General features: G+C 51.5%; 1 protein-coding gene across 4 annotated transcripts in view; it reads left to right on the forward strand.

Moving 5' to 3' along the window:
* LOC142579955 (lysine-specific histone demethylase 1B-like) overlaps positions 1-14,827 on the forward strand; it is a 101,494-nt gene that overhangs the window by 30,745 nt on the left and 55,922 nt on the right. For all 4 annotated transcript variants that reach the window (XM_075690642.1, XM_075690638.1, XM_075690641.1 and 1 more), the window contains exons 9-10: positions 8,609-8,842; positions 13,517-13,701. In XM_075690642.1, the coding sequence (XP_075546757.1) occupies positions 8,609-8,842; positions 13,517-13,701 (419 nt within the window). The remainder of the gene's footprint in view (positions 1-8,608; positions 8,843-13,516; positions 13,702-14,827) is intronic.

Raw genomic sequence — 14,827 nt, forward strand, 5'->3', positions numbered from 1 at the left:
ACGGGAGTGTAAACAAAGTGGTCACGTGTTCGCAAAAAGCCATGACGTATTGTCGTGCGACTGCCGCATCGGTCGGACGACCGCAGCCAATGACAGCGCCGGTAGCGTGAACGTCATGGCCACGTGGTAGACCCGGCGGGGCGGGGCCGGCAAGCGGGCGCCTCTCCGCTCCGATCATGTCTGTTTTTTTTTTTTTTTGTTTGTTTGTTTTTTTTTGTTTTTTTTTGTCGAAACGCGGGCCTCTTTCGCCGCTGACGACGGCGCATAAATGGGCTACAATTTGTTTCTGACACGAAATAACTCCTAGAATAAAGTGACCTCGAAAGAGTGCGAGTTAAAAAACGTTGTGCGAAATAGTAAATCGTTGGCGTGATTTCTACTCGGACGCGGTAAGCGCAGACACGCCAGCAATCGTCTGTATACGAAGCAGCTCGCCTGACTGGCCTGTTTACTCATCGCTACTAACGGCTCCGGGAAAACTAACCGTATTTTCACTTAAGAGAAACATAAATGTTCAGTCATTGATTGTGCTGACGAATTTAGGCGCTTTATTACGAGCTGCGGACGCATCGCAAGGACCCTCGGCCCCGGATAGACGGCCGGCGAGCTAGGCCTACATCGTCTCCCAGAGATCGCAAGCTTGCTTGGCATGCTCGTTCGCTTCTGTTGGCGCCAAAGAAATCAAATGTGCTGCAATTTAAGCGTGACATAATTGTGTACACGTTGTGCAGACTAACGTAGGCGCTTCGTTATACGAGCTGCAAGTGATCGTGTCACAAGCGCAACCGGTGTCGGATTCGATGGCCCAGCGAGCTATGCCTGCCGGCTTGGCCATCGGCGGCTGTCAACGGATCCGATACTGCTAACGCGGCCTTGCGGAAACACGTCTACAGTGCTCGCATAGACGTGTTTATATTGTCGTCGTTTGATTCAAACAAGATAGCTGTGCAAATACGGTTGCTTTCACTTTCTGTTCGAAGTTACGCAGGATTTCAAACTTCCACGCAGGGGCGCCGGTTCTGGGCCGCCGCTCACTCAATTGTACCATGTGTCCCGAATCGCCGCATGCGGCAAGTCGCACACGACGCGCCGTACTACAGATCGCACAGAAAATCGCGCCATGTGTCTCGAGCTTTAGACGTGGCCAATCACTTAGCGACTCAGATATTGCGACCGGTGATGGCGAGGACGAACCTCAACAAAACCCTCGCATCGGCCACAATCAATGGTAAGACACAACAAATCGGCGTTGAACGTTGTGGCAGCGCAGTCAAGCTGATAGTGTTGAAAATATCTGATGGACACAACAAAAACTGCAGTTGCAGCGACACGGAGAGCGTCCCACTACGAGTACAACAGCTAGAACAAGCAACAACAGAGGAGAAGAGCATATGTAAGCCGCATGGCAGCCAACGAAAATTCGTGACGTAGCCACATGACGTACCGTTTTCTTGGCTATTTACAATCCCGGTTGGTGTCAATGTCGCGAGGTGCTCTGTTTTGCGGTTGGCTGGGCGCACATACTTTAAGATTGATTTTAAATATGTTCTAAGCTATATTAGCCGCTGATATTTTATAGACGATGTGTGTGTGACCAACTAAATCGATCTCACAAGTTATCTCGACTTCAAATTTTTGTGTCAGTGCTCCTTTAAAATCGTCATCGGCGAAGCCTGCATCAGCCTCGAGCGGCATTGAGGTTGTTGCATGCCCAGCAGAGGAGGCAGTCTCTCGCTTAAAGCCACAGGGCTTGAAAGAGTTAGCGATTGTGCTTCGCGACACTGCGTTCCACGAACTGGCAATAAAATGCATGGCGTCGAGCACAGTGATCTTTTTTTCCGACTCGCTGCGCTCCATAGCCACCAGCCGACGCTGCACCAACCGCTTCCGGTACCCTTGCTTGACGTACTTAATGATGCCGGCATCAGAACACGTGCGATAAACCTAGGCCTCTCCGTGCTACCTTGTCGGCGATCTGCTGCTGGGAAACTGGAAGAAAAGAAATGCTTCCCCAACGCGCCGAGAGGCGACGCCGCCGAGAAGAGAGGCAGAAAGTGATTGTGGAGAAGAAAAGGCGCTATTTCAGCACAGCGGGCGTCGCAGGCAGCTGCTGATGGGGGGAGAGAAACGCTTCCTCATCGCGACGAGAGGCGACGCCACTGAGAAGAGAGGCAGAAAGTGATCGTGGAGAAGAAATGGCACTATTTCAGCACAGCGGGTGTCGTGGGCGGCTGCTGGTGGGGGGGGGGGGGAGAAACGCTTCCCCATCACGACGAGAGGCGACGCCACCGGGAAGAGAGGGAGAAAGTGATTGTGGAGAAGAAAAGGCGCTATTTCAGCACAGCGGGCGTCGCAGGCAGCTGCTGATGGGGGGAGAGAAACGCCTCCTCATCGCGACGAGAGGCGACGCCACTGAGAAGAGAGGCAGAAAGTGATCGTGGAGAAGAAATGGCGCTATTTCAGCACAGCGGGTGTCGTGGGCGGCTGCTGGTGGGGGGGGGGAGAAACGCTTCCCCATCACGACGAGAGGCGACGCCACCGCGAAGAGAGGGAGAAAGTGATTGTGGAGAAGAAAAGGCGCTATTTCAGCACAGCGGGCGTCGCGGGCGGCTGGCTGCTGGGGGGGGGAAGAGAAACGCTTCCCCAATGCGACGAGAGGCGACGCCACCGAGAAGAGAGGGAGAAAGTGATTGTGGAGAAGAAATGCCGCTATTTCAGCACACCAGGTGTTGCGGGCGGCTGGCTGCTGGTGGGGGAAGAGAAATGCGACGAGAGGCGACGCCACCGAGAAGAGAGGGAGAAAGTGATTGTGGAGAAGAAAAGGCGCTATTTCAGCATAGCGGGCGTCGCAGGCGGCTGGCTGCTGGTGAGGGAGAGAGAAACACTTCCCCAAGGCGACGAGAGGCGACGCCATCGAGAAGAGAGGGAGAAAGTCATTGTGGAGAAGAAAAGGCGCTATTTCAGCATAGCGGGCGTCACAGGCGGCTGGCTGCTGGTGGGGGAGAGAGAAACACTTCTACAAGGTGATGAGAGGCGACGCCACCGAGAAGAGAGGGAGAAAGTGATTGTGGAGAAGAAAAGGCGCTATGTCAGCATAGCGGGCTTCGCAGGCGGCTGGCTGCTGGTGGGGGAAGAGAAACGCTTCCACAACGTGACGAGAGGAGACGCCACCGAGAAGAGAGGGAGAAAGTGATTGTGGAGAAGAAAAGGCGCTATTTCAGCATAGCGGGCGTCACAGGCGGCTGGCTGCTGGTGAGGGAGAGTGAAACACTTCCCCAAGGCGACGCCACCGAGAAGAGAGGGAGAAAATGATTGTGGAGAAGAAAAGACGCTATTTCAGCATAGCGGGCGTCGCAGGCGGCTGGCTGCTGGTGGGAGAAGAGAAACACTTCCCCAACGCGACGAGAGGCGACGCCACCGAGAAGAGAGGGAGAAAGTGATTGTGGAGAAGCAAAGGCACTATTTCAGCATAGCGGGCGTCGCAGGCGGCTGGCTGCTGGTGAGGGAGAGAGAAGCACTTCCCCAAGGCGATGAGAGGCGACGCCGCCGAGAGAGGCAGAAAGTGATCGTGGAGAAGAAATGGCGCTATTTCAGCACAGCGGGTGTCGTGGGCGGCTGCTGGTGGGGGGGGGGGGGGGGAGAAACGCTTCCCCAAGGCGATGAGAAGCAACGCCACCGAGAAGAGAGGGTCAAAGTGATTGTGGAGAAGAAATGCCGCTATTTCTGCACAGCGAGTGTTGCGGGCGGCTGGCTGCTTGTGGGGGAAGAGAAACGCTTCCCCAATGCGACGAGAGGCGACGCCGCCGAGAAGAGAGGCAGAAAGTGATTGTGGAGAAGAAAAGGCGCAATTTCAGCACAGCGGGCGTTGCGGGCAGCTGCTGATGGGGGGGAGAAAAACACTTCCCCATCGCGACGAGAGGCGACGCCACTGAGAAGAGAGGCAGAAAGTGATCGTGGAGAAGAAATGGCGCTATTTCAGCACAGCGGGTGTCGTGGGCGGCTGCTGGTGGGAGGGGGGGGGGAAACGCTTCCCCATCACGTCCAGAGGCGACGCCACCGCGAAGAGAGGGAGAAAGTGATTGTGGAGAAGAAAAGGCGCTATTTCAGCACAGCGGGCGTCGCGGGCGGCTGGCTGCTGGGGGGGGGAAGAGAAACGCTTCCCCAATGCGACGAGAGGCGACGCCACCGAGAAGAGAGGGAGAAAGTGATTGTGGAGAAGAAATGCCGCTATTTCAGCACACCAGGTGTTGCGGGCGGCTGGCTGCTGGTGGGGGAAGAGAAATGCGACGAGAGGCGACGCCACCGAGAAGAGAGGGAGAAAGTGATTGTGGAGAAGAAAAGGCGCTATTTCAGCATAGCGGGCGTCGCAGGCGGCTGGCTGCTGGTGAGGGAGAGAGAAACACTTCCCCAAGGCGACGAGAGGCGACGCCATCGAGAAGAGAGGGAGAAAGTCATTGTGGAGAAGAAAAGGCGCTATTTCAGCATAGCGGGCGTCACAGGCGGCTGGCTGCTGGTGGGGGAGAGAGAAACACTTCTACAAGGTGATGAGAGGCGACGCCACCGAGAAGAGAGGGAGAAAGTGATTGTGGAGAAGAAAAGGCGCTATGTCAGCATAGCGGGCTTCGCAGGCGGCTGGCTGCTGGTGGGGGAAGAGAAACGCTTCCACAACGTGACGAGAGGAGACGCCACCGAGAAGAGAGGGAGAAAGTGATTGTGGAGAAGAAAAGGCGCTATTTCAGCATAGCGGGCGTCACAGGCGGCTGGCTGCTGGTGAGGGAGAGTGAAACACTTCCCCAAGGCGACGCCACCGAGAAGAGAGGGAGAAAATGATTGTGGAGAAGAAAAGACGCTATTTCAGCATAGCGGGCGTCGCAGGCGGCTGGCTGCTGGTGGGAGAAGAGAAACACTTCCCCAACGCGACGAGAGGCGACGCCACCGAGAAGAGAGGGAGAAAGTGATTGTGGAGAAGCAAAGGCGCTATTTCAGCATAGCGGGCGTCGCAGGCGGCTGGCTGCTGGTGAGGGAGAGAGAAACACTTCCCCAAGGCGATGAGAGGCGACGCCGCCGAGAGAGGCAGAAAGTGATCGTGGAGAAGAAATGGCGCTATTTCAGCACAGCGGGTGTCGTGGGCGGCTGCTGGTGGGGGGGGGGGGGGGAAACGCTTCCCCAAGGCGATGAGAAGCAACGCCACCGAGAAGAGAGGGTCAAAGTGATTGTGGAGAAGAAATGCCGCTATTTCTGCACAGCGAGTGTTGCGGGCGGCTGGCTGCTTGTGGGGGAAGAGAAACGCTTCCCCAATGCGACGAGAGGCGACGCCGCCGAGAAGAGAGGCAGAAAGTGATTGTGGAGAAGAAAAGGCGCAATTTCAGCACAGCGGGCGTTGCGGGCAGCTGCTGATGGGGGGGAGAAAAACACTTCCCCATCGCGACGAGAGGCGACGCCACTGAGAAGAGAGGCAGAAAGTGATCGTGGAGAAGAAATGGCGCTATTTCAGCACAGCGGGTGTCGTGGGCGGCTGCTGGTGGGAGGGGGGGGGGAAACGCTTCCCCATCACGTCGAGAGGCGACGCCACCGCGAAGAGAGGGAGAAAGTGATTGTGGAGAAGAAAAGGCGCTATTTCAGCACAGCGGGCGTCGCGGGCGGCTGGCTGCTGGGGGGGGGGAAGAGAAACGCTTCCCCAATGCGACGAGAGGCCACGCGACCGAGAAGAGAGGGAGAAAGTGATTGTGGAGAAGAAATGCCGCTATTTCAGCACAGCGGGTGTTGCGGGCGGCTGGCTGCTGGTGGGGGAAGAGAAACGCTTCCCCAACGCGACGAGAGGCGACGCCACCGCGAAGAGAGGGAGAAAGTGATTGTGGAGAAGAAAAGGCGCTATTTCAGCACAGCGGGCGTCGCGGGCGGCTGGCTGCTGGTGGGGGAAGAGAAATGCTTCCCCAATGCGACGAGAGGCGACGCCACCGAAAAGAGAGGGAGAAGGTGATTGTGGAGAAGAAATGCCGCTATTTCAGCACAGCGGGTGTTGCGGGCGGCTGGCTGCTGGTGGGGGAAGAGAAACGCTTCCCCAACGCGACGAGAGGCGACGCCACCGAGAAGAGAGGGAGAAAGTGATTGTGGAGAAGAAAAGGCGCTATTTCAGCATAGCGGGCGTCGCAGGCGGCTGGCTGCTGGTGGGGGAAAGAGAAACACTTCCCCAAGGCGATGAGAGGCGACGCCTCCTCCCCTCTCCCGTGCCTCGTTCACCACAGAAGACGCCAGATTTCTACTCCACCTTCCTCTGTCGCGCGCGCACAAGTCAGTTGTCAGCCCTGTCAACACGGCAAAAGTACATTTCATACGCCTGATTTTGAAAAAAAATGCCGCTAATTTCGTCCGCTGTAGCCGATAGTCCATTGTAGTGCGGTCCATTAAAAGCGAACTGCATTGCATTAATAAAATAGGTAGAACAAACTAAGGCTGAAATGTGGTTCATTATATCCGAAAGTCTGCTGTGCATGGGTCTGTTGTAACGAGCGTAAACTGTAGTAGGAAACTATGCTAGTGGCGATCTAGTGCCTAGCACAAGGTGGCAGAAATGATTCTTGGCAGTGGCCACCCATTGTGATGCAGGCCAGAATGCAAAAATAATTATGTGCCTAGATTTCAAGAACACCGTGTGATCAAAAGATTGTGAATCCGCTATAGTGTTCCTTAGCCCGTATTGCAATTTATTGTGCTTTTTTGCTTCATTTTGTAATAAAATATTTATTGAGGCTCTATGATATTGAAAATAGGGTTCTCCACTTGTTTGAATGAATTGGTGCAAGGAACAAAAGATTAATAATGCAATGCTGCCGTATAGACATTGATTTGCATTTACATAGTTCAAACAATTGCTTTGATTGTGGTTAAATACATGCGTGTAGTCGGCACAACCACAACACCATAGAGGACTCTATCCTGGGTAATGCTTCGTCCTTTGCAAATATTGGCATCCGCAGACTTGCTTGTGTGGTATCCTTCCCAAGCTGCTCTTACTTATTTCACGAAAGGAACGAAGAAGTTGGCATTGAACATGCTTGAAACAGTGAGGAAGGGGTGCAGTAAGTGTGCACAAATTCTAATTAAGAAAACTGCTGCACCTACAAACGTCAGCGAATCCACCGTGTACAAGTGGATGTTACAATAGGGATAAAGAGATGCTGCACAATCCCGTGCGACACTTGCCGAGTGCTCCATCTGAATTCTCCGCTTCTGCTGTCTCTCCAACTCTCCTCCTCCTCTGTATCTGGAAATTGAAAAAGCACGCCATTTTTTGTTGTCAGAGTGAATATGGAATGAATTTTCCTCCGCTGCCATCGCAACAGCTGATCTTGCTGCGCAGTTGCAGTGTGTTTGCAGATGCTGCCACCATCTGCACTGCAGCACCTGCCGCTAGCAGACGACAGGGCATGGAAGGACGCCTTTAAAATGTGTTCGCCGTCCTGATTGGTTGAAGAAGCCTGTAGCTTCTACAGTGCTGCGCAGAACTACTGAAACAAAGTATAGATTCCATAGACGCACATATAATTACATATGATGAAAAGTGCATGTTGCAATGTCGGGACAGCAAAATCAGTCAGTTTTAGTCCATGTGCACACCTTCACAAGCCGAAATGTTTTCTTGTGTCGGCAATATTGATAGCATGCTTGTGTAGTCGGTGTCATCATGCTTGTTTCATTGACACTAGGCACTGTTGTAGCTTCCCCAGCCCGTGATAACTGAATATTGTAGTTCTATACTTACAGACAACTTTCTGTAGCAATGAAGGGAAAGGTGCAGGCCCGTGGCTGCTGCGCATATGTTAAAGCACCAACTAGTCTGCCACCCGCCGTGGTTGCTCAGTGGCTATGGTCTTGGGCTGCTGAGCATGAGGTCGCGGGATCGAATCTGGGCCACGGCGGCCACATTTCGATGTGGGCGAAATGCGAAAACAGCCGTGTACTTAGATTTAGGGGCACATTAAAGAACCCCAGATGGTCGAAATTTCCGGAGTCTTCCACTATGGTGTGCCTCATAATAAGAAAATGGTTTTGTCACGTAAAACCTCATAATTTAATTGAATATCATTTTTAACCAACTAGTCTGCCAGCGTTTGACAGTGCTTTTGATTGCTCGGAACAGATGCTGAATTGACGCAGCTTCACCTGCAACGGTTCGCGTTTGCCCAGACGCGGAAGGAAAAAGCCACAACATAAGTAAACTTTTACATTTAGTGTTTTATTTTATGTAACTGTTCCTAATAAGATGTTTGTTTTCTCTTCTGCAGCTTAAACTAACGTGAATGAAATCACGGGACTCTTTTCAGAAGTGCTCTCACCCAGGCGCGCTTTGCCTCCGTAGTTTTCCCTTCATTGCCACAGAAAGTTGTCCGCGAGTATATAATGGTTGCCTTCTTGCGAGGCGAATTTTCTTTTGAAAACTTGGTCTGTGCAGCGTGCATAGACGGGACATACGGGGACACAAACGACATACAGGGGCACTGCACAATGCTCAGTTTTCGAGAACAGTGTGTACCAACTGGTCCATGAACAAATTCCTTTAGAATGGAATTCCTCATTTGTGACGCGCCGCTCATCGTCGTGGCCGCAGGTGATGTACCTAGGTGTGCGCAACGTGGTGCTCGCACTGTGGGCCCTGCGGCCCCATGCGTGGCTGGACCTGGTGTGGGTGTCGCGACACCTTCTGTGCCGGGGCCTGGCACGCATCAGGTGCCTGTTGGAGGCGCACAGGGTGCTCCGGTTCTTCACTGCGCGGGGCCTCATCAACCACGGCGCTCTACCCTTGCTGCGAAGCTCCCCGCCGCTGCCTCCATCTTGCCGACAGGTGAGGCACGGTGGACACTCTGCAATCGTCCCAGCCTCGTCTGTCTGCTCCCCTATTTATTATTGTTGCCTCATCTAGGGTTGCAGCCGTGGATGTCCACGGGTAATTGGGAGTTAGAACAAGAAAAAATTTAACTTTATTGAAAAGAATGGTCCGGCAGTTTTGGTTACTGTGGCCACCTGAGGTGGCGGCTCGTAGTCCTTGGACAAACTTTTTTTTTATGTTTATCCTTTGAGTTATGGTGCTGGAAAGTTGTGCAAGTGTATGCAATTTTATGTGGTTATTTCAATTTAGGGTCCATTTTCGTTCACCTTGTGTGGTTCTAATTATTTATGCAAATTTGAGTCAGGTATCAATGGGTTCTGAATGATTTGAGAAAAACAATAAGACCAGCTATGGCTTCTAGCAGGGATGTACCAACATTGAATCATAGATTTCGAATCAAATCAAGAAAAAAAAGATGAATATTCAATATAAAAAAATCATCACACAAGTTGATGCTTACAAAGTCTTTTAACATTGCATAACGAGAATGTAGCAAGTTGGCAGTAACTTGGGTACCGTATTTACACAACTGTAAGTCGACCCCTTTATTTAAATTTGAAAGTCTGAAGTTGGGGCGTCGACTTACAATCAAAACCAAAACATGGCCCCGCCAAAAAAAGCGATACCAACGGGAGCTACAACGTAGTTACAATTTTATGTTTGCTCTATGGCCCTACCCGTATCTTTTCGCTATCCCACGTGTTTGTTCGCTTTTCGGAAGGGTTTTTCAACATTTTGAGAGTCTTACAATGCGTGCAACCCCCATGAGTTAGATGGGTGCTCGCATGGGTGCTTCCATCAACTATTGACACCCCCACCCCCATGGGGGGGGTGTCAATAGTTGATGGAAGCGCCGCTATTTCCATTTCCGGCGGCACCCTTAGAACGGCGGCGCATATGGGCGGCGCTTGCGGGGAGTAGCGGTAGTTCATGGAAGAGCAGACACCGCACGCGGGTTTCTCTTTCTCTGTTTAAAGGCATTGGTATTGGTTTGGCCAACTTTTTGACGCGTTCCACTTGACTGCCAGCTACGTGCTACTTCTATGCTTCCTCAGTCGTCATGAGTGCTCCAGGCCCGCTAACCGTTCGGCAGTCGTTCACAGCAGCGTTCAATAGGGCTGCCATCCTTTACGCCGAAGAAACAAATCACTGTGCAGCGGGCCGCAATTTCGATGTTTCTAAACGGGTGGTGTGAGAGGGGCGACTGCAGCGAAGCAAAATTTTCACCCTGTGACGGCAAGTGAGAAATTTTCCACGTACCGAAGTCTGGACGCTTTCCGGAACTGTAGGCTAAGCTTGCAGCGTACGTCGCTAAAATGCGTGATCGGTCCCTGCCATTGAAGTGTGACGTGGTCATGAAACAAGCCCGGACCTTCGCCTTAATTTTAAGGTTCTGCTCCGCCGTGAGTATAACAAGTGGCTGGCGGCAGAAGCCTGCGAAATTACGAAAACTGGGCCTGTCAAAAGAGCCTCCCTGACGGCTGCATGTGGTTGGCTGCATTTGGCGTGGGCTGCTGTTCTGCAAGATGTCCTGGTGCGGTCGTTTGCCAAATTTGAAATTTCGCTGCACCACGACGCGCTGTGGGACCGCAGCAACGATGACAGCACTAGTAAAGACGAGTAGTCCAGTGACCATGTCAACGACTAATAAATTTTCGTTATCGAATGCGCCCTCGGGTATACTCTCCTTTTTTTTTTTTTTTTTCGGTCAAGCGATATGGCGGGGTCGACTTACAATCGTGTAAATACGGTACCTTGAAATGAAGATATACAGTATGGTCTACTAAAGGAACTACAAATTAGTATGCCAGCACTGATTGCAGCTCATTTCTAAAATGTGAGGATCTAAAAAATATTTCTTTATCAATGCAAGGTTATCAATAGCTTTTTTGTTGCCGTTCTGTCAGTCCGCGTCACATTACTGTTTCAACCTGTCCTGTCGAGCATTGCACCGACAAAGGTGGTCCCCGCCGCTGCCACACCTTTCTGCACATTGCAGCGTTTGGGCATTGTGTGTGTGTGATCCCCACATCGGGCCAACATTGGCAAGAGCATGCTGTCAATGCACGTCATCGAGCGCGAGAGACTCCACGGCACACGCAGCATGCAGGGGCCGTATTCTGAAGCGTTCGCCTTCAGCGAAAGTCACATTCAATAAGCCAAGCGACTACTTACCCGTGACGTCAACGTGCACTACCAACGCGCGCTCTCGAATGCTTCACATCGCATGATAGATTGCACCCGGCGAGTGCAGAGCGGCTCGGGTGTGTTGTTTTCGAGTGTAGTGGCCGCAGTGCGGGTTCTGCGCACTGACTATGTTTGCTTACGGCCTCTTTAGGTAAAATAAATTGAATAAGGAGGTGTGAAATGGTTTACTTTATATAAATCAACAAACATCGCCGCGGAACAACGCGTGTAAAACGCCACCAAAAAGGCTACTATAAACTACCACCTATCTTATCTTTACTACACTCCACCGCCAACCGAACGCGAAGAGACGTTAAAATACATGTTCATTTATTCAATACATGTCAAGAGCACCCATCGGCACCATGACATCAAAATGACGTAAGCCAGAACTACTAGATGGCGCTGTTTAATTTCCGGTTTTGCTAAAATCTCAAATCAGCGTGTGCCTCCGCGAAACTTTCGCGGAGGCAAACGTTTCAGAATACGTCCCCAGTACTGCGTCTGTCTCTACTCCGAATATGCCTAATATTCGAGAAAGTCAAGTTGGGGATATTTGGTTCACGGTTGTACTTATTCGAATGTTCACTATTCAGTTTAATTCGGTGGTATTCAAGTGTTCCCACACTCCCTAGTTCTTAAGACTTCGGGGCATTGCTTCGCACAGTTCAGCTGTCTGCTATGGGAGGCAAACTTTACAGTATGTGCCACATGGGCCTGCTCTGCAAATGCTCCACTCAGCCATGAACATGAACTTCAGTACCATATCTACTCGCATAATGATCGCATTGTTTTGTCAGAAAAATTGACACAAATTCAGGGGTGCGATCATTACGCGGGTTAAATTTCCCACGAAAAGGAAAAAATTTTTTTCATCTCGCATTTGCTGCGGGATGCGGGTGTCCCGTGTTGGTGCGGGACACCAAAACAAAAATGGCGGCCGGCGGAGCAAGCCGAACGTGCCGAACGCTATTTTTTTTTTTTGCTTCTCGTGAGTACATTGCGTGTATTGACACAGTTTCTTCCGTATCAGTAATGAAGAATATCGTTAATATCGGCAAGTTTGCAGCAATAACATAGCCATGTCCACTTTGAGGGGACAGAAACAGATGGGCGCACTTAGATGCCAGTGACATAGAAACGCATGGCCGGCATGCTGCGGAAACTGCGGCATCTGTCTTCACTGCTATCCTAATACGGCACGTTTCCACTAAGGGTGGGTGAATATCTTTGCTGTGTTACAATCGTCGGCCTATGAATAGGGTACACTTCTAACGTATCAGTGTAAACGTGGCTACTATCGTTGCCGCTCGCGATTTGTTGCGTGCAGATGAGAAGAATCAAAAGGCGCCTTTTTTGTTGTTGTTGACCACAACCATTATAAAGCCTACACATAATAAAGGAAAGTTTGGTTGTACCTCTTTTAGTCATGGAAGTGCGGAAAGTGATGAAAGTAATAAAATGAGGCATCTACTTAAGAATGTTTGGTGCGTGCAGACCGCTTGGTTTGTCTTGAAGTGTTGTTCGCGTAGCATTGGTAAGCGCGATCATTATTAGGTAGACTTGGCACACGACGTATCGCTGCGGCAAGTTTGGGGTGCGATCCTTACACGGGAAATAAAAAAATCGAATTTTGACGACAAAATTCAGGGGTGCGATCATTATGCAGGTGCGATCATTATACGAGTAAATACGGTATAACCTGCAATGTATATGTCACAATATGAATTTGCAGTAACAATGTGTCGTTATTCATTGGTCTGAGGGCCATTAAGTGCCGCTGGCTCCCCCCCACACCGTGCTGGACGTAGGTATGTCAGGTGTGGTGTTAAGCATGGTGGTGAAGCATAGGGAAAAAAAACATGTACTGCAGAAGTCGAAGACGTGTAGACTTATTGGCAAACATGTATCTGCTATGGTCGGGATAGCGTAAAACTATTCCACTCTGCTTTTGTTCCAAATCGGCCATTAGCCCTCCGTGATAGGTCAGAATTGCTAGGGTCCAGCACATATTGGCTGGCAACACACCCACATGGGCAGAGCCCGAGCCATTTTGACCCATCATGGAGGGCTAATGGGCGAGTTATAATAAAAGCAGATTGAAATACTTTAGTGTTATACCAATAAAAAGGTAACTAGACCCGAGCAAGTCCTGTCAAAATCCATGATGTCGTAGCTAGCTGGTGCAAGAGCTTCAAGGCAGCGTTGCCACCTCTCTTGTTCTTGCATCTTTTCTGCCTTATTAGGCCTCCTGGCACAGTGAGAGTGGATGTTTTGGTATTCCAAGTGGTTTACTCACACGGCTCTGCTTAGCCTTCTCTTTAGTATCCCTTCAACAATAGTTAGATTGTCCCTTGAACACACTTAACTGCATGATGGTGTGAGCGATGGAATGCAGTGTGCTCATTTTAAACTGTTCTTTATGGTGTCCCTGGTGCGCAGAAGCGGGTGCTGGTTGTGGGTGCGGGCCCTGCGGGCCTGTCGGCAGCGCGGCACCTGCATCGGCTGGGCATGCAGGTGACGTTGCTCGAAGCATCGGATCGCATCGGGGGCCGAGTGCGTGACGACACTTCCTTGGGCGTCTGCGTCGGCATGGGTGCCCACATCGTCACGGGCGTCACCAACAGGTGGGTTGGACGCCCTCAATTCGGGGCCCGTCTTTTTTGTCTCGGGTCATTCTTGCAACTTTCTGGGAGAATGCATTCACCAATCGTGAAATGGTGATGCAAATTTTAACATGGCAGCTTTAACGTGTTTCGTCTACTGACCTATGTGTGAGCCGTGTCACGAAACGATACTCCGTTTCATATTTCGTATGCAACACTGCAAAAGCTATGGACATAGCATAGTCATACGATGACACATTTAACGAAAAAAATATATATTGTTGCGTTTCGCCTGCGACACGTGGTTTTGCCGGCACGACTGCGGCGGGGCGGCAGACATTTTGGCCCGATCGTCGTCGCCGCAACACTCATCGGCAGGTGTTTCCAGGCGCGACTGCGGCGATGCGACCGCAAAAGATCACCCTCTCATTCCAGTCATTGTGCCCGAAACAGGCGATGCCAAAGCAGGGACCATCCTCTCATTACAGTCATTGTGCCCGACCGGCAGCGCTACAACAGGGTGCTACGAGATCGTGCTCGACAGGGTGCTACGAGATCGTGCTCGTCATGGTGCTACGGCATCGCTACGACAGTGTGCGTCACCATTAGCCCATTGTACATTCACGTGCTCGTCTTTTGAGGGGTTCCTTCTTGCCCTCAACTGCGAGAGTATAAAAACAGCTGCCCCCGGACGCAAAAAGGAGGGCTCCGATTTCTTCTGTTGAGTGAAGTGCTCTCCCGTCTCTCTACTTCGGTCAACCTGACCGCCAACTCTTTGCGATGTTAAAATAAACAAGTTGTTTTGTTGTTACCAGTCGACTCATGCTTTGCCGGGACCTTCGGATGCTTCCAGTTGTACCCCAGGCCGCCAGGCCAACGCTACCCTTGGGGCTTGCGACCCAGGTACAACCACGGGCGTCAGCGCCGAGTTCCCAACAGATCGTACCAGCAGTCCGATCCGAAACATCTGGTTGGCAGCGGTGAGATCGCCTCCGACTTCAAACAACTGTCTGCCAGCGGTGAGATCGCGACAACGGAGGCCAGCAGCGAAGAGATGCAGTTGACTGTATGCTGAGCAGCTCAACGACGATCCGGGAGCAGTGCAACGAGCCCTGTGTGATGACTGGTTGCCTGCAGCGGAACGACT

This window comes from Dermacentor variabilis, chromosome 4 (assembly GCF_050947875.1).
Source record: "Dermacentor variabilis isolate Ectoservices chromosome 4, ASM5094787v1, whole genome shotgun sequence".
NCBI lineage: Eukaryota > Metazoa > Arthropoda > Arachnida > Ixodida > Ixodidae > Dermacentor > Dermacentor variabilis.